This window comes from Dermacentor albipictus, chromosome 5 (assembly GCF_038994185.2).
Source record: "Dermacentor albipictus isolate Rhodes 1998 colony chromosome 5, USDA_Dalb.pri_finalv2, whole genome shotgun sequence".
NCBI lineage: Eukaryota > Metazoa > Arthropoda > Arachnida > Ixodida > Ixodidae > Dermacentor > Dermacentor albipictus.
The window spans coordinates 145,668,238-145,691,447 of NC_091825.1; the positions used below are offsets into that span (position 1 = coordinate 145,668,238).

General features: G+C 44.9%; 2 protein-coding genes across 3 annotated transcripts in view; one reads left to right on the forward strand and one right to left on the reverse strand.

Annotated features, from left to right (window-relative positions):
* Positions 1 to 23,210, reverse strand: part of LOC135906286 (exportin-4-like) — a 66,591-nt gene that overhangs the window by 41,893 nt on the left and 1,488 nt on the right. For both annotated transcript variants that reach the window (XM_065437611.1, XM_065437610.1), the window contains exons 2-9: positions 16,387 to 16,492; positions 14,647 to 14,788; positions 13,121 to 13,262; positions 11,280 to 11,396; positions 10,074 to 10,239; positions 6,910 to 7,016; positions 4,426 to 4,719; positions 2,711 to 2,887 (exon numbers count right to left, since the gene is read on the reverse strand). In XM_065437611.1, the coding sequence (XP_065293683.1) occupies positions 2,711 to 2,887; positions 4,426 to 4,719; positions 6,910 to 7,016; positions 10,074 to 10,239; positions 11,280 to 11,396; positions 13,121 to 13,262; positions 14,647 to 14,788; positions 16,387 to 16,492 (1,251 nt within the window). The remainder of the gene's footprint in view (positions 1 to 2,710; positions 2,888 to 4,425; positions 4,720 to 6,909; positions 7,017 to 10,073; positions 10,240 to 11,279; positions 11,397 to 13,120; positions 13,263 to 14,646; positions 14,789 to 16,386; positions 16,493 to 23,210) is intronic.
* LOC139060116 (uncharacterized) lies at positions 18,949 to 23,051 on the forward strand. Its single transcript, XM_070538954.1, has 2 exons — positions 18,949 to 20,257; positions 21,860 to 23,051. The coding sequence occupies exons 1-2, from the start codon at positions 19,083 to 19,085 to the stop codon at positions 23,049 to 23,051; spliced, it is 2,367 nt and encodes a 788-aa protein (XP_070395055.1). The 5' UTR covers positions 18,949 to 19,082.

The window sequence follows — 23,210 nt, forward strand, 5'->3', positions numbered from 1 at the left end:
GATCAAACTCATGACTTCGAGCAATGCCATAGTCACAAAGCTACCGCGGCGGGCACAACAGTGCTGATTTGGCGTGCAACCGCTTCCGTAGTGTTCTAGACCCTACAATACGCTTTAGTTAATGCAGCTCTGCTTCTGCACGCCCTGCGTAAGTTGTTCACTTGACATATTTGCAAATTTTTCAGAAATAGTAGAAACGTACTGCACCGTACCTTCAACTTAAGTTTATCCAGTTTGCCCACAGCTGCTGTCGTGTCTATCATAGTAGTGCTTGTCTACCTTCTCACGTCACCTTTTCGCCATTCTCTACCCCTCTCCCATTATAACTACCTTCCTTCTGGACTTGCACGTTTGTAAAAATGTAAGCACTGCAGTTTCTGCAATGCTTCTGTGAGGGGTTACGGATAATTAAAGCTGTCAAGACACTAATGTGGCGAAGCCCAAGAAGCTCCAGAGGGCATTACGCACATGCAATGCGATGGAATGATCCAAATGAGTTTCTCGCATTGCCTTTCCTCTCTGCGGTGTTTCTGTCATGTATACAAACGCTCTGAACCACCCCTCTACGCGGTGTGTGAGACAACTGCAACAGCAGCAGCACTGGGAAAGTCGTAGGAAGAGGCAAAGAAAGCTTCACTTTAATATGGGAATGTTAGGAGCCACCTTGCCATTCAACAAACCAATGAATGTTGAAGAGTGCGGCAGTGACTAATGGAAAAGAATTTAAAGAAGGGGAATGACATGATGGATACGAGGAGGAAGGGGAGACATGCATAAAAGGCGTCAAGAACGAAGTTGGCAGAATGCGGGTAATTATGGAAATAGGGACAGCGTCGTCACTGTCTGATCGCTCAACACCAGACAATCATGGCCAGCTGCCTAGCTGAGGCTCACCTATATTGTCGTAACATGAGCTGCTTGCTGCGAAGAGCTAATCCTAACTAAACGTCCCTGCAATTTTCAGAATAGATGGGTGTCAGGAGACATGACACTTTCATATCTTTCAGAGCTACTGGTCCTTATATTACTGCGAACTATGGATGCCGTAATTTTCACAAAGGCTTCTAAACAGGAAGCGACCCTGCTTTGGACTGCCTTCCTCATCAATTCCCGAGTGTGATCAAATAACAATAAGCGCCATGTGATGACTACAATACCATGATGGCAAGTTACTCCTAAGCATCTCCTCAAACAAGTCAGTCAGCAGGTCCCCGAAAGTGAGTGAAGCTTGCATCATAATATAACATAGAAGTTCTAGCACAAAGCTTCGCTCTTGTATTTTTAAATCTAGAATAATATAGCATGCCCACAATGCCAAAAAAGTGATTGCATGATAGGCGACTTGGTAAACAGTGCCCACCCTCTTCTGTGCGTAGTCATGGCAATACCACTCACTAGAAGATCTGAGTGAAAAACAACAGTTATCTCCACTGTTACCTGGGCTGCAACAAGTCTGGCCTGTAAACAAGAATACACACGATAGTGTGCTATCTTGTTTTTGTTTAGCCCGTTTTTAGCGCTGTTTGTTTTTTCAAGTCATGATCCAGCAAGGTCATTGACATACAATATATAAATGCATTGATTCGTAAATGAAATTTTAGTTCTTTATTTAATACCATAATTTTAAAGATAGCATAAGGATGATAGCGTAATTTGATGCGAAGTGGCTACACACCTTAGCAGTGAAAAGCTTTTGTCAGAAGTTAAGCAAAGTGTTGTTTCGGCAACGCAAAAGCGTGCATCCTCATTGTTATAGCATTCTTGTCCAGGGAGTGCTAGGAGTTAGTCTTTGCGTGGTGTACAACCTCCACACACACACACACACAAACACACATGTGCACGCACAAGCACAGAGAGAGAGAGAGAGAAGTGAAGGAGTGGGAGGAATGGTAGTTGTTGGCAGAGGACCCCCCATTCCCCCTTGGTTCCCCCCATTCCCCCCCTCCTCCGATATAAACTTATGGCTAGGCCGCTGTCGAGATTTCATGGTACTTTCATTTTTGCAATATTTTGTGTGGACGTGCCAGTGGGCGGCAGTGTTTCTGCACTGCGATAAGATAGTGTGCATGCCACTGTGCCAGTCATGCGTAGACACTGATGTGTGTTCCTCCTGATGTTGCTCCTGATGAGTCACACGAAAGATAGTGTGCTGGCACTGTGCCAAGAATGCCGTCGCTCGTAGGCGCCGATATGTCTTGCACTAGTCACGAAAAATTAGAGTGAAAGTGACGATCCAAGCATACAGCACACGTTTCTTTGCCACTTGTGGAAAAAAGTTCACAAATTTTTGGGCGAATCCGGTATTTTGGATGCCCGAATATTCAGACATTTTGGCGGTCCCCATTCAGTCCCAATTATTGGTTGGTGACTGTATACGACATGACACACATTAGATCAGTGATAAGGTTGACAATTATTCATGCATTCAATTCCTGCGCCCGTGGCACTCACACACGTGCTCTCGCATATGTGATGTATGCACGGATCCCCTCAATGTGCTACTTGGCATTGAAATTAGATAAGTATGCATGCATCTGTGGCCTAATCAGCAGAGCATCGGGCTGCTGTGTAATCTGGCACGCAATAAGACGTCAAAAAGAGGTGAGGCAGGAGCCTATCTACTATACCTACTGCTAAGTGCCTGGCAGGAGGAAAACCATGGTTCACGTTAAAAATTACCACCTGAATGTGTTAAAGAAACATCACGAACCGGGGGCCGAGTCCCATCGGGGGCCGCCAGTCTACTACGCAGGTACAGCTCGAAGACTCGCATGGTTGCCACCTTCAAGGGTTCAGCAGGAAACACTGCCGGCTCTTGAAGCAAAGGAACCCACGCATCTAGAATGTGGTCGAGTGCTTCCTGCTGCTGCTCGGCATCTTCTCCAACCTGCACATGTTTGCATTCACAGAAATGCCAAATCAATGTTTGTTCAGACATTTCAGAATATGCCAGAACCATTGCTTCTAAGCTGCTAATGAATTTTAGAACCATTAAGGAAACACTAAATAAAAACATAAATCAGTTGAGACTGAAAAAATTATTTTTTTTTTTAATTCTAGGGTTTTACATGCCAAAACCACGATTATGAGGGCCGCCGTAGTGGGGGACTCTGGGTCAACTTTGACTACCTCGGGTTCTTTAACATGCACCCAATGAACAGTACAAGGGTGTTTTTGCATTTCGCCCCCATCCAAATTGCAGCTGCCGTGGCTGGGATAAATACAGCTCATGGATTTTGACAACATCAAAATTCATGACATCATTCATGAACTGGTGCGGGAACTTCAACATAATGTCGCCACGTGCCTTTGCTTCTGTATGTTTTCTGGCTTACCAAGTTTTATTTAGTGTTAAGGGTAGCATTCCCGGTATATAATTGTAGAGGCACAATATATGTACATACAGCTCAACTTTTCCCTTTAGTGTTTCTCTAAACACTGTTGAAATGCCAGTGTGCAGTTTCCCAAGTGTCACTAGAGGAATTGCTGGAGGCATGGCAATAACAAGATAAAGTACTAGGACTGTGGAAACATAAATTTGCATTCAGATTGAAGACAATACAGTTAAACCTCAATATAAGTAAGTTGGTAAAATCAACACCTTACTTCATTATAATGAAATTTCACTATGTACACTGAAATTTTACACTTCTCAGCTCACCCTCACATGCTTGGCAATGCACCTACAGCATATAGTGCGCGAGCCACCCATTCTTATGGCACTTGCATTTTACATGGAACATCACAGTGACGGTGATAGTGAAAACTCGCCCTTGGATACGGAATGTCACAGAAGCAGACGTCTACTCATCGCACAATGCAGAAGTTTCCTTGATATGCTGCATAAGTAAGTCCAGGTGGGAAATGCTTTGCGCACACTAGGTCAGTAGGTAGCAGAAGCCTATCTGCTTTTGGAATTGTGAAGCACCACTTTTCCAGATGGTCAGGTTCGTGTGCAGCCTTGAAGATGGATGCATGCTCTGCAGAAGTTCGACACTACAAAACGCTTCTCGCCCAGTATGAAGCGTAGCTAACTTGCTCTTGACATAGCACACATACGTTGGGTAAATCACAGGATATCAATAAACCAAAGGCACAACATTTTATAAAGGCAAGGAATCAAGTACATTCGTGTCATCAGAACACAGCATCTGGCCACTGACCACAATGAGATGAGCACAATTTAAGCCTGCTCAAGCCATTCGGGCTCCTCCCATACTATAGAGCCATCTGTATTATTGTCTCGCAAACCACTGCTCGTTCAAGGTCATCTACGAACATGATCTGTCCTTGCCTTTTCCCCTTGGGGGGCCAGCGAGTGTGGGTACCCAACACATTTTTCTTACACCATGGCCTACACTGAGCGCTGAAACAACAAATTCTCTCAGGTCAAATTAACTACCCAAGGAGTAGGAGGAGACTGACCGGTGTCTGGAGCACACAGCTGGCCAGGTCACAGAGGCGCTCAAGGTATGGGAGGTGCACTTGCGAGGGCAGCAGGGCAGGTGGGTGGAAGAGTGCAAGGCGTGCCAGCAGCTGAGTGATGCCAGCGCGAGGGGGCCTCACGGCCATCAGGTCGAGCAGCCCGCCTTGGAGGAAGCGCTTGAGGTGGGTGTTTCGGTGCTCTCGCTCCCCACTGTGGCTCAGAGTGGCCAACTGCAGAAGGCACTGCAGGGCCACGTGTGCCAGCTCCCCATCCTGGCTCAAGGCACCATACAGCTGCAGTTGATTTATTGATTCATTGAAGAGACACGATTCCTAGCTAACCACCCTGCTTTAAGGCACTGCAGAGCTGCCACTGATTGTATTTGATTGATTGCGTGAGAACATGTACCAGCTCCCCATACTGGCTCAATGCCAACACAAAGGTGCAATGTATCTGACTTGACTGAAGGAGTGACTGAAACACACACTTACAGGACCTATCACTGCAGCAGCAGCTAACACTTACCAAAACTATATTCCACAAGTGGAACAGTGATATTTGCTTAACGAAGGTATGCATAAGCATGTATGCATGTATGCATGTACTGGTAAACAACTGGTCAACACTCGGTGACAACCTAAGAATTCGGCACAAGGTCCATCCCCAATACCACAGTGCACTCCCACCTCCACGCTTCTGCTCTACAAAACAACATCCTCGAGAGAGAGAGAGAGAGAGAGAGAGAGAGAGAGAGATGAAGCCGGCACTTGCCCTGACTTCACCTATAAAAGAGAGCCACACCAGCTGGAGTATACTCGCATATCAACTGCTATTGTTCTGATATAAATAAAAGGCTAATTAAATAAAACCTTGTTGTTGCCTACTGTTGCGCAGCATATTGCAGAGCATTTTTTGTATTCTGGATTCAGTGTAATAATACAGAATTCATCACGTGTGCCAACATACAGTAGAACCTTGTTGATACGTTCCCATTATGTACGTTTTCCCAGAGCCAACCTCCGCAATCGAGAACACATAACCAAGACTTAATAGAGTTACGCTAATTTTTGCCAGTTCATACGTTCCTGAAAACACAACTTTTCAGTACCAGGGTTCGGCATGTCGCCAAACTGCGATTGTATGATACATTCTCCGGACACTAGATTCCTCATAAACAAGAAAATGCACGAGGAGCCCACGATCGTGAACAGTATATAGCTGCTGCCATGGCAGTTTTACCTCGATACTCACCCACCCGTCTCACATGAAAATGCTGGCGCACACTCAGTTTCTCGTTTAGGTACCAGCAAATCATTTCTGGGGTCGTCCTACGTGGTATTCACAGCTATCACCATCAATCCTATTGCAATAAGCATCTTCACCTATCTGCTTCACAGCGCGTGGTGCAGTCGGAAGCATAGCGCACCCTTTTAGTAGGCGATAACCAAAACATGTCGCTGTTCCCTGCAGCAGACTGCGATCATATATGTTTTCCGGCCACTAGATCCCGTGTGAACAATAAAGGTGTGAGGCACGGGCAACCGAGAACAGTATATAGCTGCCTGTCTCACGTGAAAATGACAGCGTGCACAGTTTCTTATTCCAGTACCAGCAAATCTCTACCCGGGTCGTCACACGCCGCATTTACAGCCATCACCACCAAACCTATTGCAATAAGCATCTTCACCTATCTGTTTGACTGCACATGGCTGCCTAGTGCCATTGGTAGCATACTGCACACTTTTAGTAGGCGATTAACCAAACGTGCCGCTGTTCCCTGCTGCAGGCGGTGTGATGTGGGCATCACGTTTCGTTTCGGTGGCATTCTGTGTCGCCCACCAACTCGATTTCATTCGGTTTCCCGTCACCCTCTTAAAACAGCATGTGATAGAAAAACAACAAAATGGGTCTCTGGCTGCTGGAGCACCACCAGCTCGATGCACGTCGGCTTCTCAAGCCGAGACACTTCGCATTACGTAGATGTCAACAATAGTTGTGTCTGTTGAATTTTTTTAGTTAGTTCAGGTCACATGTTTTCCCGAATAGTATGTTTCTCGCGCGATTTTTTTTTTTTTTTCAGAACATATGAATGGGGTTCTACTTTATTATGTATTCCTGTGTGAAGGCTGCATTCCCCTTTCTAAGCTTGCACTTTGTCAGCCCTGCCAGCACAGCCCATCCTGTACTATTTACACAGAATATTGTTGTGGTGCATACCAGACAGATGTGCAATCTTTATGAAAAGCTGGAGAAGTTTGCCTGGCTGATGGTCTGGCACTCTTTCCTCCAAGTTCTGGACAAAAAAAAAGGACACAATGCACAACAAAGATGCCGAATCGCACACCAGAGAAGTGTTGTTTTTCTAATTTGCGACAAGAATGACAGCTAAAATATTTATCAGCACACCCTCATGTGCTGAACACAGCCAGGCTATTCAATTCAAACATAGCAAGTAAATTCTGCCATGCACAGGCACAACCCACCTGTAGTAACAGCTGTGGAGTTTCATCAAATGCCCCTTTCCATTCAAGGCCAGGCCGCAGTGTTGGAGTCTGCTGTGCCTCAAAAAGACCCACAAGCTTGCGAGGTACTGCATGTCGTTGAGTCAAGGGAAAGAAAAAGATGGCTTTCTCATAGACACAGTCAATGAACTGGTGCAAAATATCCTCCACGTCAGTCCCTTTCTGTTTCCCTCAACGCACTGCAAGGTTTCTAAACAAGCAACTTGGGAGTCTCTAAACTGGGTGGGTCTTTTGTGTTGTATTTAGGCCACTTCTAGTTCAGCCTCTTGTTTGTCTCGCTCTTTGTGCCAACACGTATACTGCTAACATTTTTGCAAGAATTCTTGAAAAATTAAATGACATAAGAGAATTTTAAAGAGGCATAGATTATCTGAAAGGAAAACAAGCAGCAGCAGATACCGCTGACATTAGTTCGTTTCTTTCTTTTGGCTTCACATAAAGATGGAGCAAGAAAAACTGATTATTCTACGTTGTAGTAGTATAATAAGGCCACCTCCACTCTCTGGACAACTGGGATATTTGTTCCTTTTAAACCAGGATGATGTTAGTGAGCTTATAAAGGTGCAAAAGAAGGGTTCCACTGTGATGCTTGCCCTAGCAACAAAATACATTAGCATCGCTCTTCACACACAAGGAATATACAATACTCATCTTTAATGAGTCCTGTAGCCACTCCTACAGTACTTTACAGCCTTAAGCAGAGGTTCTGACGAAATATAATCACCGAACCACTTCAGTCATGAAAGCTGATCAACTCTCATTACACCTTTCACATTTACATGTTCTTCTGGAAATATGCCGCAAACGTCGTGGAAATAAAATTTGGCCCATAGCATGAATAGTTGATCTGCCCCTGGCCAGTCATTGAAAAATACAAAAAGTAATTAACACTTTCCTGTCCGCAAGAAAAGCAGCAGCTTTTGGTTAGTATAGTAAAAGCTTTTTTTCTTATCACAGAGCGCGCTTGATACCAAAGTTTATAGTATCAAATTGAAGAAAAAATTCTCTTTTCGACAGTACTAATCCAAAGCACTATGCTTATTAAAAATAATTTGAAAAGTAATACCTACACAAAAATATTGCAAAAGAAAAAAAAAAGTTATATAAAAACTTTATGGTTGCTTCATACAGAGGCGCCTTAAAAATATGCGCGTGGCGGAAAAAGAACACCGAAACTGACTAAAAATGGTGCTAGCTGTTCGAGAGCACATAAGAGCTTGCAATCATCAATAGCAGGCTATTGATGAAATTAGGTGCAGACAGGAAAGTGTGAATCATGCATATTGCGCTGTGATAGAATAATTGCTGTTTTATGAAAAGAGCTCTAATTTTGTAGTAACTTACAAGAAAGAACACTTGTAAGCAGCATGGATTGAGAGCAAGGCACTCAACTTTCCATGTGGTAGCATCTATGTGGTAGCATTGTGGCAGCATTGTTTGGAATTACTTTCCCTATTCAAGTAAATTATACAGTCGAACCCACTTACAACAATATTCAAGTGCCACGAAAATTCTAGCGTTGTAACCAATGATTGTTATAACTGGGATAAATGAAAAAAAAATCAAAATAGGGGATGGCGCAGCTGTTCCGAGAAAACTATAATGGTGGGGAGGTCAATTCTCCCCACCACCTTTCTCCATCCGGCTTCTGATTGTTTCGACTCATTTATCTGTTTAACTCTGCTTCCTGAGCGCTCCGATCGTGTGTTGTTAACAGTCCGCGGCTGTCACCTTGTCGGGTGTCAACAATGACACTGCTATAACAACTGCAAAGAAGGGTCACGGGCGGCAAGTGACATACTAGCTCCGCCAAGGCATCGCTTCGGTGGCCCCAAAGGAGCCTTTTAAAGAATGTGGCAAGGTTGCCACGGCCACACCTCAGCTTGAGAAATTCAGAAAAAATGCTGGAGTGAGATCGCCACAAGCATCTTGCCACGTCTTTCCCACTGGCTTGTACGAGAAAACTGCATGTCTGCCAGCCTTGCTTGCTTTACGCGAAGCTTGCCGACATCTTTCTCCTCCAAGACATCCAGGTGCTCTACATTGTAAAGTGGAAGGTCCCTCAGGAAAAAAAAAAGCTCACAAGGGACTGAATTATCTACAGGATCTCCCCCGGGGACAATGTTGAGGCAGCCTGCCCTCCTGCGTCAGTGCTGCCCTCGTGGCTGTCACTGTTGCTATCCGATGCAAGCACTTTCGCGACGATCGCCTCATCAGTTAGAAGCACCTCCTTTCCAAATCTATAGCAGTGCGCTTTCTTTTCGCCAGCAACATCATACATTGCCAACGATTAGCGGGTGAACCAGCCATCTTCCGTTTCGGTGGCAAGTTAAACAAGGCTGAGAAACAACGTGGCCGGGAACGACTTCAATGCAACAAACAAAGACAAGCACAAGCAACTTAATCCATTAACAGGATTACACAGAATGAAGGCCAGAGAATAAAGATGCAACTGCGAGGGCCAAGCAAGCAATCTGGGAGCGTTGCCGGCAGTGTTGCCAGTGCTGTTGGCACAATCCATTTGTATTTCCGAGGGTGGTGGGGCTCAGAGCTATGGGCGCAGCCCATTCGTGTTCGGAGGGGCGGAAGGGTGACGGAAGAGATGTGCACGAAGCTGGCGTGCATCTCTCATGGAGAGAAGCGCGCGGCACCAATTGAGGTGGCGGGCGATCATGCAGGGGCTTGCATTTCATTTTCATTTTCTTTTCAAGCATTTCACATTCCATTCCCTTTCAGCACGGACACCCAGCAGCCAGACTTCTCTGTTATAACCAATAATGCAGGATGGAGACATTGTAGTAAGCGGGTTATTTCCCCATAGAAGACATACAAAAGTTGATGGTGCAGCAGCTTTTCATTTTTATAACCAATATTTTGTTAAAACCAGTATCGTTATAAGTGGGTTTGACTGTACCACTGTTTTCCTTTAGCAGAGGGTGACACAATCAGTGCAATTTCTGCACTTTCTTCTTTGTTGCCACTAGTTGGAACATGCAAAGTAACCTTGCACTCCCTTGTGCAGACACTATGACTGAAGCCATTAAAAGATAGCCGCAAGCAGACATAGCTGTCCTTTCAAGATGTCGCAAGCAATGCATGGTCAGAGCCAATCCATCAGTGGATACGCAGCATCGAGAACTGAAAGTTCCAGGACAGCAGCTGTTCTGAAAGCAGGAGCAGGCGGCGTAGCAGGTTGCGGTCCTCAGGTCGCACTGGACCAGAACCCAGGCGATTGGCTGCCTCTCGAAGGCCCTGTTGGCAGAACTGGAACACCTTCCGCAGGTGGTTGGCCTGGGTCCGGAGGTATAAAACATGTTACCTTTCTTCTATTAAAGCAGCAATCTTCAATATAGTATGACGCTAAGAAAAGAGTCATGTTAAATGGAGATTTGTCTGGCAAGGGAGCAGTATAGTTGAAATGCATGTACAACAGATGGCAAAACATAAAACAACACACGCTAATGGTTTATTGGGTGCCGTGCACAACCATAGTCACCGCGGCTTAATATAGTACTGAGAGTCTGAACCGGACACTTTGCATCGGCTCCATCAAATCACTGACAGGCATGGGCACAGCAGTGATATCAAAAATGGCAAAAGCAAGAGCGAAGAATGTGATGCATTCAGATGTTTACAAAAGCTAAAATTAGCCCCCCATCTTAAGCATATTTCTCACCTATCAGCTTTGAGCTTTCATTCACTCTAATATACCCTCAAGATTATTTCAACTCTTCAATTCCGGGAGAATTATGAAACAAACGGCTGACACATTATGCTTCACTAATCAAGAAAGCTATTCTAGGCCCCTTTACATAAAAGTCTAGCCAACAGTCACACATATCATGCTCCACTTCCAGGCAAAAGTCCCTCTGAACAAAATAGTTGAGACATGGAATGTCGAGTATACAGTCAACGGTCATTACAATGTGCTGTCATAATCCAACAAGAAAGATCCGCTATATCCGAAGTCAGCTCTATGCAAAACAGGGGCTGCAGTATGTTGTGAAATGGTGGAACCTTGCTGCATATACCAGTCTGGTGTTTGATTATTGGAAACCAGAGGTGACTGCAAAAGTAATGAAAAAATTCAAAAGTAAATAAACAAGAACGGAGTGTGTGCAATTGCAAAGTAATTGCACACACTAGTGGCATGTATGACACCTCGCTGTTCGCTGTATTCCGGATGCTGGCTTGCGCAACTTCTTGCAAGCATAACATAGGCAGACCAAACTAAGCAATAGAATATCATGTCCAAAAGCATGTTGTATGCAAATTTGTTGTAAAAGGCATAGACTGTATACACACTCAGACACAGCAAGCTTAATACTCACTTCAAATGACTTCTTGGCTCTGAGATGAACCTCCCACGTGAGGCCAACATCTGTAGCCCGTGTCGAACTCGAGAATTCAACCAAAAGAGCACTTAATATGGAGCAGCCAATAGATTGCTGAAAGAGAAAATGAATACAAAAATGTTAGTATGCTTCTATGTTAACAGTACACAGAAATAATGCTCTATTTTTATTTGTATTGACCACAGAGTTGCCTACTGAAGTTTACTACAGAAAACTCGGGCATTGTGATCGTTCACCTACCATGAAAATGATGGTAGTATTTCTATTTGTATCATTTTCGTGCATGTGGATTCAGACTTTCTTTTAGCAGTATTTGTTACGCTTCATCTTTTGAAATGCTGAAGAATCCTAGGTTTTTAAATACATGAAGGCAATAAGTTAAAGCACACATGCATATTATAGTCAAACCCACTTATAAAGATACCAGTTTTAACAATATAACAGTTATAACAATGAGAAGCTGCTGCACCGTCAACTTTTGTATGTTTTCCATAGTGAAATAACCTGCTTACTACAATGCCCCGACGCCACATTATCGGTTATAACAATGAAGTCTAGCTGTTGGGTTTCCGTGCTGAGAGGTAGTGAAATGCGAAATCCTTGAAAAGAAAAAAGAAAACGAGAAATTCGAGCCACTGCATGATAACCCACTGCCCCAACAGCCGCCGCACACTCATTTTCCAGCCTTCTCCGCACACCTCTCTCCCATCTCTCTTCCACCCCTCCAAACACAAATGGGCTGCGCTCATAGCTCTGCGCTGTGCCACCCTCTGAAATGCGAATGGACCGCGTCAATTGCACTGCTCCAAGATTGCTTGCTGTCTCCTCATTCAGCACAGTTCCGCAAACAGCGTAATTACACTTGCGTTCATCTTTGTTGGTTGTGTTGAAATTGTTCCTGGCCACATGGTTTCTCAGCCTCGTTTCACTCGCTGCCGAAATGGAAGATGGCTGATCCACCCGCAGATCACTGGCAATGCACAATGTTGCCGGTGAAAAGAAAGCGCACGGCTATAGATTTGAAAACTGAGTGCTTCTAACTGATGAGGCGAACATTTCGAGATCTGCCAGGTTATCTCGAGTTTCTTTTGTTGTTGCGTCCTAGCTGTTGCCTGATGATGCTAAAGGGGATGATTTAAGCAAGATACGAGAGTCGATTTACTATTCATTATGGAGGCGAAGCTACTTCGTATTGTGCGACCTGACGGGCACAAAGGCAGAAATGTTTTGAACTGTCATCGGGCACCGAAGACAACGAAAAGTGTGAAATACAGAGATTAGGGCACCCATGGAAGCCAATGCTGCCGATCCTGCTAATGTGGCAAGACTGTGTCGCGTGTGATTGCAGGCTCTTGATAAAGTTACAAGGTGCCTGAAAACAGCTGACAAGTTGCATGGGACTGCACAAGGCAAAATGCTTTTCTTTTCTTTTCTTTCTTTGAGGAGGAGTGCAGGGAGCGGAAGGAGTCATAGCACAGTTCTGTTGGTCTTCCTGTCAACAGGAAAGCGAACGCTGGCACATCAGCGCAGCCACTAAAAGGCTAAAAGGTATTTGGCACGTTGGGGCCTCTTTGTCATGTCGCCAGGGATTGCATGGCAGCTCAATTATTCGAATCACCCACCACGGCGCAATAAGCAGTTCATAACATTCGAAATTTAGCAAGTTGTAAGCTTACAGGCTTGGGCCAGGACTTTTGAAAAATTCGTATTAGTATTCCAAAATTCGTATCAGGTGAGGTTGTATTACTGAGATTCTACAGTAAATTGCCACTGTCATAAAAGCAGTCAGGAAATGCAAGGGGAAAAAGGGCCCTGACCAGATGTTGGTCTCCAGAAGCCACCATCTGTGTTGATTGCTGCAGAATGTCATTCAGGGCCATAGCACCATCATCCACACTGGCTCGCTTGGAGCCGAGGGCCAGTACCAATGCCAGTTCCTCGCGCACATAGCTCTCCATGCTGCACAGTAACATGGCAGAAAATACTTTAGAGGGAAAAAAAAATAAGACAAGTGTCAATAACCTAACATAGAACAGGCCAAATGGCTTTAGAAAATGAGAGACTTGAATTACAGGAACTGAAGGTCAAGTACTAGTATTTCAATATGAAAACTAATCTTTGCAACAACAAAAAAAAAAAAGGTGCGACATGTCCTCTTGAGACAGTGGCATAACATCCATTATTGAAAACTTATTACAATGTAGATTAATGATTGGTTCCAACTACACTCGGTGACAACTTTAGAATTCAGTCTAGGCTCCACCCACTATGTGTCACTGCAGCTGCCCTCTGTGCCACCTTATCGAAGACACAGTTCCCAAGGGAAGCTGATAATGGAAAAGTTTGCCTCCCCTGCAACATCACAAAAGTGAGCAAACGTAATTGGCCGACACTTCAATGCAAATTATCTCTGCACTGGACAGCGGTGTATCTGCCACTGCATTTTTAGGCTGTCATCAACTATGGTGTGTATTGCCAATAATCGGCTTACAGCCACTGCTGGACATGCAAACTGTTCTAGGGTGGATAGTTTCACATCATGCTACAACATCAACATGGAAGACGACAGTAGTCTAGCTAAGTACAAGCCACTAAACTTCACCTCACAGGATGGCCCTTGAACACAGACGACAGTATCTCTTCAATCACATAATTGAAACCTATGTTGCTCTTCTTCTGATGTTTAATTAAATGAAGTCAACTGTACTAAATAAGATATTGCTTGTTTAGATGGCCTGGAACATGCTCAAGTACTGGACAGAAACTCTATTTGCACATCCACATTTATCTTACCTCTTTCGAGTACAGTAAACGTCATACTTAACCCAAACATGCCTTAAGTGCCTTTTTCTTATCGTGCAGGTGATGCTGGAGATTTCTGATCAGAGTAACTTGAATGCACTATTTACACATCTTACGTCCAAAGCATTTGGTGACTGCCCCTTACAGCCCACGTATGTTAAAGTTAATCCTCTATACAGGATGTCCCAGCTAACTTTAGCCAAGCTGTGCAATGGAAGATCTGGAGAAAAAAAAAACTGTTTGCAAGGAACAACTATAAGACCTATGGTGCCCAGTCGTCACACCTCTGCATACATCTTATAATTGTACCTCGCACAGAGTTCTCTCTCTCTTTCTTTTCTTTTCTTTCTTTCTTTTTTTTTTCATTTAAGAGCTGGGATATGCTGGATATCCTGTCTTCAGTGTTCGAGTTAAGTGTGACGGTGGCTGATGAACTTCGCACAAGTAACAAAATAAAGGCTGCCAACTAGTCTTTTTCGTTGCCTGAACCTAAACATGCTGTTAAGGCCATGAAAATCAAGATAGTTAAGAAATCACGCACTTCGGCCTGCATGCGAGCAGCTGCAGCAGGTGTTGGGACAGCGCCGGCCACTGGCCCGCCTCCATGAACTTCCATTCGCGGATGAGGCCTTGCTTGAGCAAGGATGCTGCTTGGAATTGCACATAACCCACGGCACTGGTCTCTGTTGGAGCAGGGAAAGGGACAGAAAACATCAGCCAGTAACTCACAAAAAACAAACCAACAGAACATTATTTTTTTATTTTAACATACTGTAGCACAGAAATGGCTAATGCAGGAGTGTGTGCAAAGCACAAGGCTGAAAACGTACACTTCCAAAAAGTGCAGACATGTTTCAATCAACAAAATCAGAAATTATGCAAATAATAGAGGAAAAGGTATGAAGCTAGATTGCCATCTAGTATGGCGAAACATTCATGTAACTGAGGGGAACCTTTATAGCCAGGTAAAGATTTCCAAAAGTCAATAACATCGGGAAAAGTTGTATTTCAATGTGTTAATATAGGCATGGGACAGTTTCAGGCACATTCACAATAACTGTGGGTCAAAGACTGATTAGCAAAATATAAGTACTCATAACTTAAAATTGAAAGAGTTATGGATATTGTACATCAGCTTAATGAATTGATTTGATGACAAACAGAGTGTGGCGTTAGGTATAAGAGAAATACCCTGCAGCATGCAGTAATGCGAAAACTACCACTGACATTAATCAGCTTTTTGAGTGGCATAAATGCATTAGCTCCCCCCCCCCCCCCTACATCTTTGCTATTCAGTAAACTGTAATATGCATATGTCAGGCTAAAACTCAATGTTATCCAAGTCAAAGAGTGTCAACCTAATAAAATGGAATCTGTACACTAATCACTAGTTACGTTACAGAGTACCTAAAGCAAAATTCAGCAAATAGTCCTGCAACACATCTCACTGAAAGCTGTGCACTTTATCTTATATACACTACATGATAAACTGAAAAGCAATAGAGTACAATATTTAAACCCAAATCATGCTAGTGGTGTCTTTATTGTTGTTATCTTCAAAATGCCCAATAAATATAAAGGACTGTAATAACCAATCTGCCTTGAGAAAAATGCATTTAAAGAATAGCAAAGGTTATTGTTAGTAGTATCCCACTACGAACATGACAAAGTACTTACGGATGTCCACTGAAAGTAACAAGTGGTAGGTTTTATTGTAAACTCTAACATTTGCTGCTTCATCATGCTCAGAAGACCAGAATACTTTAGCATTGCCAATAATAAACAAACTGCAATGTTGCCCAAACATTTTTACAATTTGTAACTATCCAAACTGTTCCAGTAACACACACCAAGTTCCCGCCAGCACCCAACAGTTGGTAATTAGAAATAAATAGAGCATGACCAAGGGATCTGAAAGAACTGCACAGAGCAATGTTGCCAATAAGATGTGTTTGCTGGGCTAGTCGACAGGGTGCTAAGACAACTTTACGTGCAAATAGTGCAAAGACAAAAAAGGAAAACAAGGACATTATCTTGCAATTTCTTTTCCAGCAATAAGTTACTAAAATGTCTTAAGCCAGCTAACCCATCAAAAATAGCCTTTTGTCTTTTTCCACTATGCCAAGTTTGGCCCAGTTGCAACAGCAGCACTTGCAAGTGCAACAGCAAGCCAATGTGGCTTGATTAATTCTGCTGTATGCAGCAAACCGACAAAGACCCAGTAAGTGAAAATTAATACAAAATTTTTTAGTGCCCTATGCACAAGGTGGGCAGGACTCACCCAAAATGCATTTGCAAAGCTCAAATGGAGCTCGAGTGTTCTGAAAGTCAAGAAATGTCCTCTCGGCTGCATGTCGTTGCTCAGCTGTCACTCGATCAGGTGGAGCCTAAAGTGAGAACACACAAAAGGGGCAAGCCGCACATTAGTGAAAACATCCTTCATTAACTTCTTACATTTTACAACTACAAGGAGCACTAGGTACGAGGCGTAAGGATGGTAAAAAGAAAATAAAGAGTCGATGTTTGATTACCATTATGCATAACAGTTATCTTCCAAGGGCTAGGAGAACGCGTTCAAGGCTGCTCCACAAGTTAATCGTGGATGAAAAGAGATGCTACTAACATTACAAAGGAAGGACACAGGCGTGTGTCATGTGCTCTTCATTTGTAATAATAATGCAACATTTTAGTATTTTCATGAATGCAGAATGCATCAAGCAAAATACAAGCACATCAATGTTGACTGATAAATTTAGGCAACATAGCCCAACAAAGTTGATCAGGTAAATCATTCTATCAGAAAACTGCCAGAACAGTCCAACCAGGAGAGCATCATCAGACACAGAGTTAAAGATGTATTTTGTTCAAGCACGTTTCCCAAAGAGCTGTGCATACTTCATGCACAATATAAGAGCATACTAATAGAACACTTAACATGATATTATAATGGTGCAAGATAACAACCATCACTTTGAAGCTAATTAGAAGCCATGCTATAGCAGGAGGTTCTCACAACAAGTGTATGAGAATACAATCTAATGTTGTTGAGAGACAATTTGCACATTTTTTTTAATTATCAAGCAGTGATCCTTTGCCCTGATAGTTAAGTGTTCTTTTTGCACAAGTCAGTACAGGCAATGTACCTAACTACACCAAAACAAATGGCCTTGCTCTAGATATATGCATTAACGTTTGACTATTCAATATTTGATATGTACTATAAGAAAAATTCGACGTTTGTCCACCTCTAGAATAAACAGAATTTTATTCTCTTCAATGGCATGAGGAACACTAACATCCAAGGAATATAGCTCAACACCACGTATAAATGATCTACAACATAAAGAATTAAATTCTGGAGTTCTAAGAGTCAAAACCATGATGTGATTATGGGGCATGAAAACAAAAACGCACTGCAACAATGTAAACAATGCTACACTGCCTGCTAGCACTCTACCTAAAACAAATTCAGCAAATATAAATCTGGAATTAATCGTCAAAACATGATAGAAAGGTAGCAAATGGGGACAGATATGACCATGCTTCTATTTTTTTCTTGTATCATTGAAAGTAAAATCGAGATAGCTCAGAAAAATATTTTCTTGAGCATTTTCATAATGAAGAACAAAAAGAAAACAGTGCAACAAAGACATCATCATCATCAGCCTGGTTACGCCCACTGCAGGGCAAAGGCCCCTCCCATACTTCTCCAACTACCCCAGTCATGTACTAATTGTGGCCATGTTGTCCCTGCAAACTTCTTAATCTCATCTACCCACCTAACTTTCTGCCACCCCCTGCTACGCTTCCCTTCCCTTGGAATCCAGTCCGTAACCCTTAATGACCATCGGTTATCTTCCCTCCTCATTGCATGTCCTGCCCATGCCCCCCATTTCTTTTTCTTGATTTCAACTAAGATGTCATTAACTCGTGTTTATTCCCTCACCCAATCTGCTCTTTTCTTATCCCTTAACATTACACCTATCATTCTTCTTTCCATAGCTCTATGCGTCGTCCTCAATTTAAGTAGAACCCTTTTCGTAAGCCTCCAGGTTTCTGCCCTGTACGTGAGTACTGGTAAGACACAGCTGTTATACACTTTTCTCTTAAGCGTTAATGGCAACCTGCTGTTCATGATCTGAGAATGTCTGCCAAATGCACCCCAGCCCATTCTTGTTCTTTTTATTATTTCAGTCTCATAATCCAGATCTGCAGTCACTACCTGTCCTAAGTAGATGTATTCCCTTACCACTTCCAGTGCCTCGCTACCTATCGTAAACTGCTGTTCTCTTCCGAGACTGTTAAACATTACTTTAGTTTTCTGCAGATTCATTTTTAGACCCACCCTTCTGCTTTGCCTCTCCAGGTCAGTGAGCATGCATTGTAGTTGGTCCCCTGAGTTACTAAGCAAGGCAATACAATCAGCGAATCGCAAGTTACTATGGTATTCTCCCTTAACTCTTATCCCCAATTTTTCCCAATCCAAGGACAAAGACGCAGTGCATACAACAGGCACCAAATTCCAACTAAGGCTTGTTTAAAAGAATTCCGTACTTTTTGTGTACACAAAGCAGATGACCAAATGCTCAGACGTCTTTGGATTTATATGTGGCTTTTTTTTTCTATAAACCTCAGTTGGAAGTTCACCCTGTTGTGTCGGCTGGCGCTCGTCTTGATAAGAGCACTCTGCGAAGTGCGCATGCGCCACTAAGTGTTAAAAGCAGAGTGCCCCTTGCTAGCGGCCTTCTCTTTCTTGCCGAGCCTCAACCCACAAGCATGGGTTAATAAACGTCGTTCACCCGGAACTTGTCTGATCCTTTTCGACACGCCTGGCGCAAAACGTAACACGTGGCGATGAGGATGGGATTTTGAAGAGCTGCGCAGCGTCAAGGAAGGCAAGTGTTCTCGGCATTCAGCCTCTGTTCAGTATCGACGATTGAAGAGTACTGCTTTTTCTTTTCTTCGCTGACTGATACCATGAACGAAGAAGCCAGTGCAGGTTCGACGCAGTTTGCTGCTCAACTGGGCCACATGGAACCATTCGACGTTTCCTCGAATGACTGGGCGTCGTACGAAGAACGGCTGACGTCGTTTCTTATCGTCAACCGCATTCCCGAAGGTGACGGAGTACATGCATTCCTGAGCATCATAGGCCCCAGTACCTACAGTCTTCTGAAATCGCTGGTTGCCCCGGAGCTGCCTTCAGCCAAGAGCTTCGAGGTACTAAAGAAGACGCTGGGGGATCATCTGTCGCCGAAACCGTCGGTCATTGGCGAGCGAGCAAAGTTCCACAGGAGGCAGCAAGTCGAAGGCGAGTCCATTTCTGATTACATTGCCGAGCTACGGAAGCTAGCACGCACCTGTGATTTTGGAAGCACGTTAGATGAATCCCTCCGGGATCGCTTCGTCTGCGGCTTGTTAAGAGAGGATATACAGCGAGTGCTGTTCACGGAGGATAGCAAGCTTACGTTTCAGAGAGCGGTAGAGCGCGCTGTGGCTATGGAGGTGGCAACGAAAAGCACTGCGGAAGCCCGTGCAGGGGTGTCTACAGCCAACCTCATGCATAAGGTACAGGCGACTTCGAGTGTCCAGTCGCAGGCATGTTTTCGCTGCGGGTCGCCGAAACATTCCTGCAAAGCGTGTCCCCACGTAAATGACAAATGCTATAAGTGCAACAAAAGGGGACACCTACAACGAGTTTGCCGTAGCACCTCCAGCACGTCGCGAGGGAAACGTCCCTTCAAAGACACTGTAAAAACGTTATCGGTAGTATCCCGCTCGGAAGTGGTATCCGTAAAGGGCGTATCTGCTCCCAGTATTGAGCCCATCATGGTACCGATGAAAGTAAATGATGTGACAGTCCATATGGAGCTAGATACAGGTGCCGCCGTCACAGTCATGCCTTTCAAACAATACCGCCAATTTCTTTCATCAGCCAGGCTCAACCCGACAGAAGTGAAGCTCCGCACCTATACAGGAGCCCTGGTGATCCCAAAAGGCGTCCTGCAAGTCAAGGTGCAGCACGGTGGCAACACGGCGAGCCTTCCTTTATACGTCGTCGACCAGGAGGGGCCGCCGTTGCTGGGTCGGGAATGGCTTCAGGCAATTAGGCTGGAGTGGAGCAAAATCTGGAACGTCCACCAGCTGCCAAGGTCAGAGCTGCCTTTTTCTTGTCGTTTAGAGGAAAGGCTACACGCCTTGATCGCAAAGTACGACTCTCTATTTAAAGATGAGTTAGGCATGATTACAGAAGAAAGGGCCGAGCTGTATTTCAAGCCTAATCAGGCACCGAAGTTTCTCAAAGCAAGAAACGTGCCGTTCGCACTGCAAAAGGCGGTTGAGCTTGAACTTTCGAAGATGGAAAAAATGGGCATCATAACGGCCGTTGCCACGTCAGATTACGCAACGCCAGTGGTACCCGTTATCAAGAAAGACGGTGGCATACGTCTCTGTGGCGATTATAAGGTGACAGTGAATCCGTGCCTTGACGTCACACGTTACCCATTGCCGAAGGTCGATGACTTATTCGCGGCTCTGTCTGGTGGCACTCATTTTTCAAAGATCGACCTAAACCGCGCTTATCAGCAAGTGGTCATGTCTGATGCCTCAAAGCAATACCTAACCTTGAACACGCACAAAGGATTGTTTGTCGTCAACCGATTACCTTTTGGAATCGCTTCCGCGCCGGGGATTTTCCAAAAGATAATGGACACGATGTTGAAGGACCTCAAGGGTGTTTGCTGCTACCTAGATGATATTTTGGTAACTGGGAAAACCCTAGAAGACCACTTAGCTAATCTCGAAGCGCTGCTGGGGCGTCTTCAAAGCCGAGGTGTCAGGGTAAAGAAAGAGAAGTGCTCGTTTTTTCAAAGCGAACTTCACTACCTTGGGCACAAAATCAGCGCTGAAGGCATTGCCCCATTGTCAGATAAAGTTGACGCACTTCTCCAGGCTCCAGAACCAAAATCAAAGAAGCAGCTTCAGTCTTTGTTGGGCGTTGTGAACTATTACAGTAAGTTCGTGCCCCAGTTAGCAACGATAGCTCAACCATTTTTCAGACTTCTGCAAAAAAAGGTAGCGTGGCACTGGGACGAGCATGCTAGAAAAGCGTTCAACCAAGTGAAAGCGCTATTGGCACAACCACCTACGCTCGCACACTATGACCCTGAAAGACAACTTAGGCTGTCATGCGACGCTTCTCAGTATGGTGTAGGAGCGGTCCTATTTCATGTCTACGATGACGGAAGGGCGCGGCCCATTGCTTACGCTTCACGCACGCTATCTGAAGCGGAAAAGAAATACAGTCAACTGGAGAAAGAAGCGTTAGCCATCATTTTCGGTGTAAAGAAGTTCCACTTCTATCTTTATGGGCGCTCATTCACATTGGTCACAGACCATAAGCCGCTTCAAACAATATTGGGCCCGACAACCGGTATTCCCACCATCGCGGCTGCTCGTTTGCAACGCTGGGCCGTTACGTTGGCAGCCTATTCCTACAATCTTATCTTCAAAAAATCGAGCGAGAACGCTGAAGCCGATTTCTGCTCGCGTCTGCCGCTGCCAGTTCTTGAAGTGGAAACCACAGAAACAGAGAAAACATTTTATTCGTTGCGCTTGGACTCGTTGCCTGTTTCTAGTCGAGATATCGCGGCTGCCACATGTAAAGACCGAATTCTTTGTCAAGTGAAGGAATTCACAAATGTAGGATGGCCCGCGTCGATCAAGGATGAACAGTTGAAGCCTTTTTTTCGCAGATGCAACGAACTGACGGTGCATCAGGGATGCGTCATGCTGGGCGCAAGAGTAGTCGTGCCTGCAAAGCTACAAGGGTTCGTTCTGGACGAACTCCATGACGGCCATCCCGGCATCGTACGCAGCAAAGAACTAGCACGCAGCTACGTGTGGTGGCCAACTCTTGAGGCGGACCTGGAACTTCGCATCAGAAGCTGCGCTAGTTGTCAAGAGCAACGTAACGCTCCAATCAACGCACCTCTTCACCCGTGGTCATGGCCGACTTCACCGTGGCAGCGTGTTCACGTAGACTTTGCGGGACCTTTTCAGAATACCATGCTTTTAGTGGTGGTCGACGCACATTCTAAATGGCCAGAGGTTTTCGAAATGAGATCGACAACTACAGAAAGCACGATTCGTTGTTTGACTGAGCTCTTCGCACGTTTTGGTTACCCTGAAACAATTGTTTCCGATAATGGACCTCAGTTTGCTTCGCAGGAGTTCAAGCACTTCGTGCAGGCAATGGGAGCGCGCCACGTCCTCACGGCTCCCTACCACCCCAGCTCCAATGGGTTGGCAGAGCGTTTCATCCAGACCTTAAAGAATGCGCTGCGCAAAGACGGCACCGGAGGAACATTGCAGGTAAAGCTGCATAAATTTTTGCTGTCGTATCGCAACACGCCACATGCGACGACTCGTGAATCACCGGCGGCATTGCTCCTAGGACGACGCTTACGCAGTCGGCTAGATGCCGTAAAGCCTTCCGTGGGGGAAAGAGTAGCACACAGACAGTGCACTCAGGCATTAAGTCGTCCGTGTCGCGAACGTCACTTCTTGGTAGGCGACAGCGTGTTAGCACGTAATTATTCGGGAAAACCAAAGTGGACTCCCGCTGTGATTGTTGCTCAAACAGGACCTGTCTCTTTCCAAGTACGTGCAACCACCCCAAGGGGCACATTCACCTGGCGTCGGCACCAGGATCAGCTGTTACAGAGGCCTGCAGAGGACGTTACCCCTAGGCATGGAACAGCTGGCGAAGTTACGACCAGCGAGTTCCTGTTTTATCCTGAGACTGCAGGCGCACCAGTTCCTTCCAGTCCTCAACCGCCCATGGTAACTCCGGTTGCGCAACAGGCAACACCAGCACCCGCCGAGGCAAGACACTACCCCATGCGAGTTCGTCGCCCACCGGATAGATTCCAAGCTGGACTCTGAGTGACTGTGTGCTCCATTAAAAGGGGAGGTGGTGTTGTGTCGGCTGGCGCTCGTCTTGATAAGAGCACTCTGCGAAGTGCGCATGCGCCACTAAGTGTTAAAAGCAGAGTGCCCCTTGCTAGCGGCCTTCTCTTTCTTGCCGAGCCTCAACCCACAAGC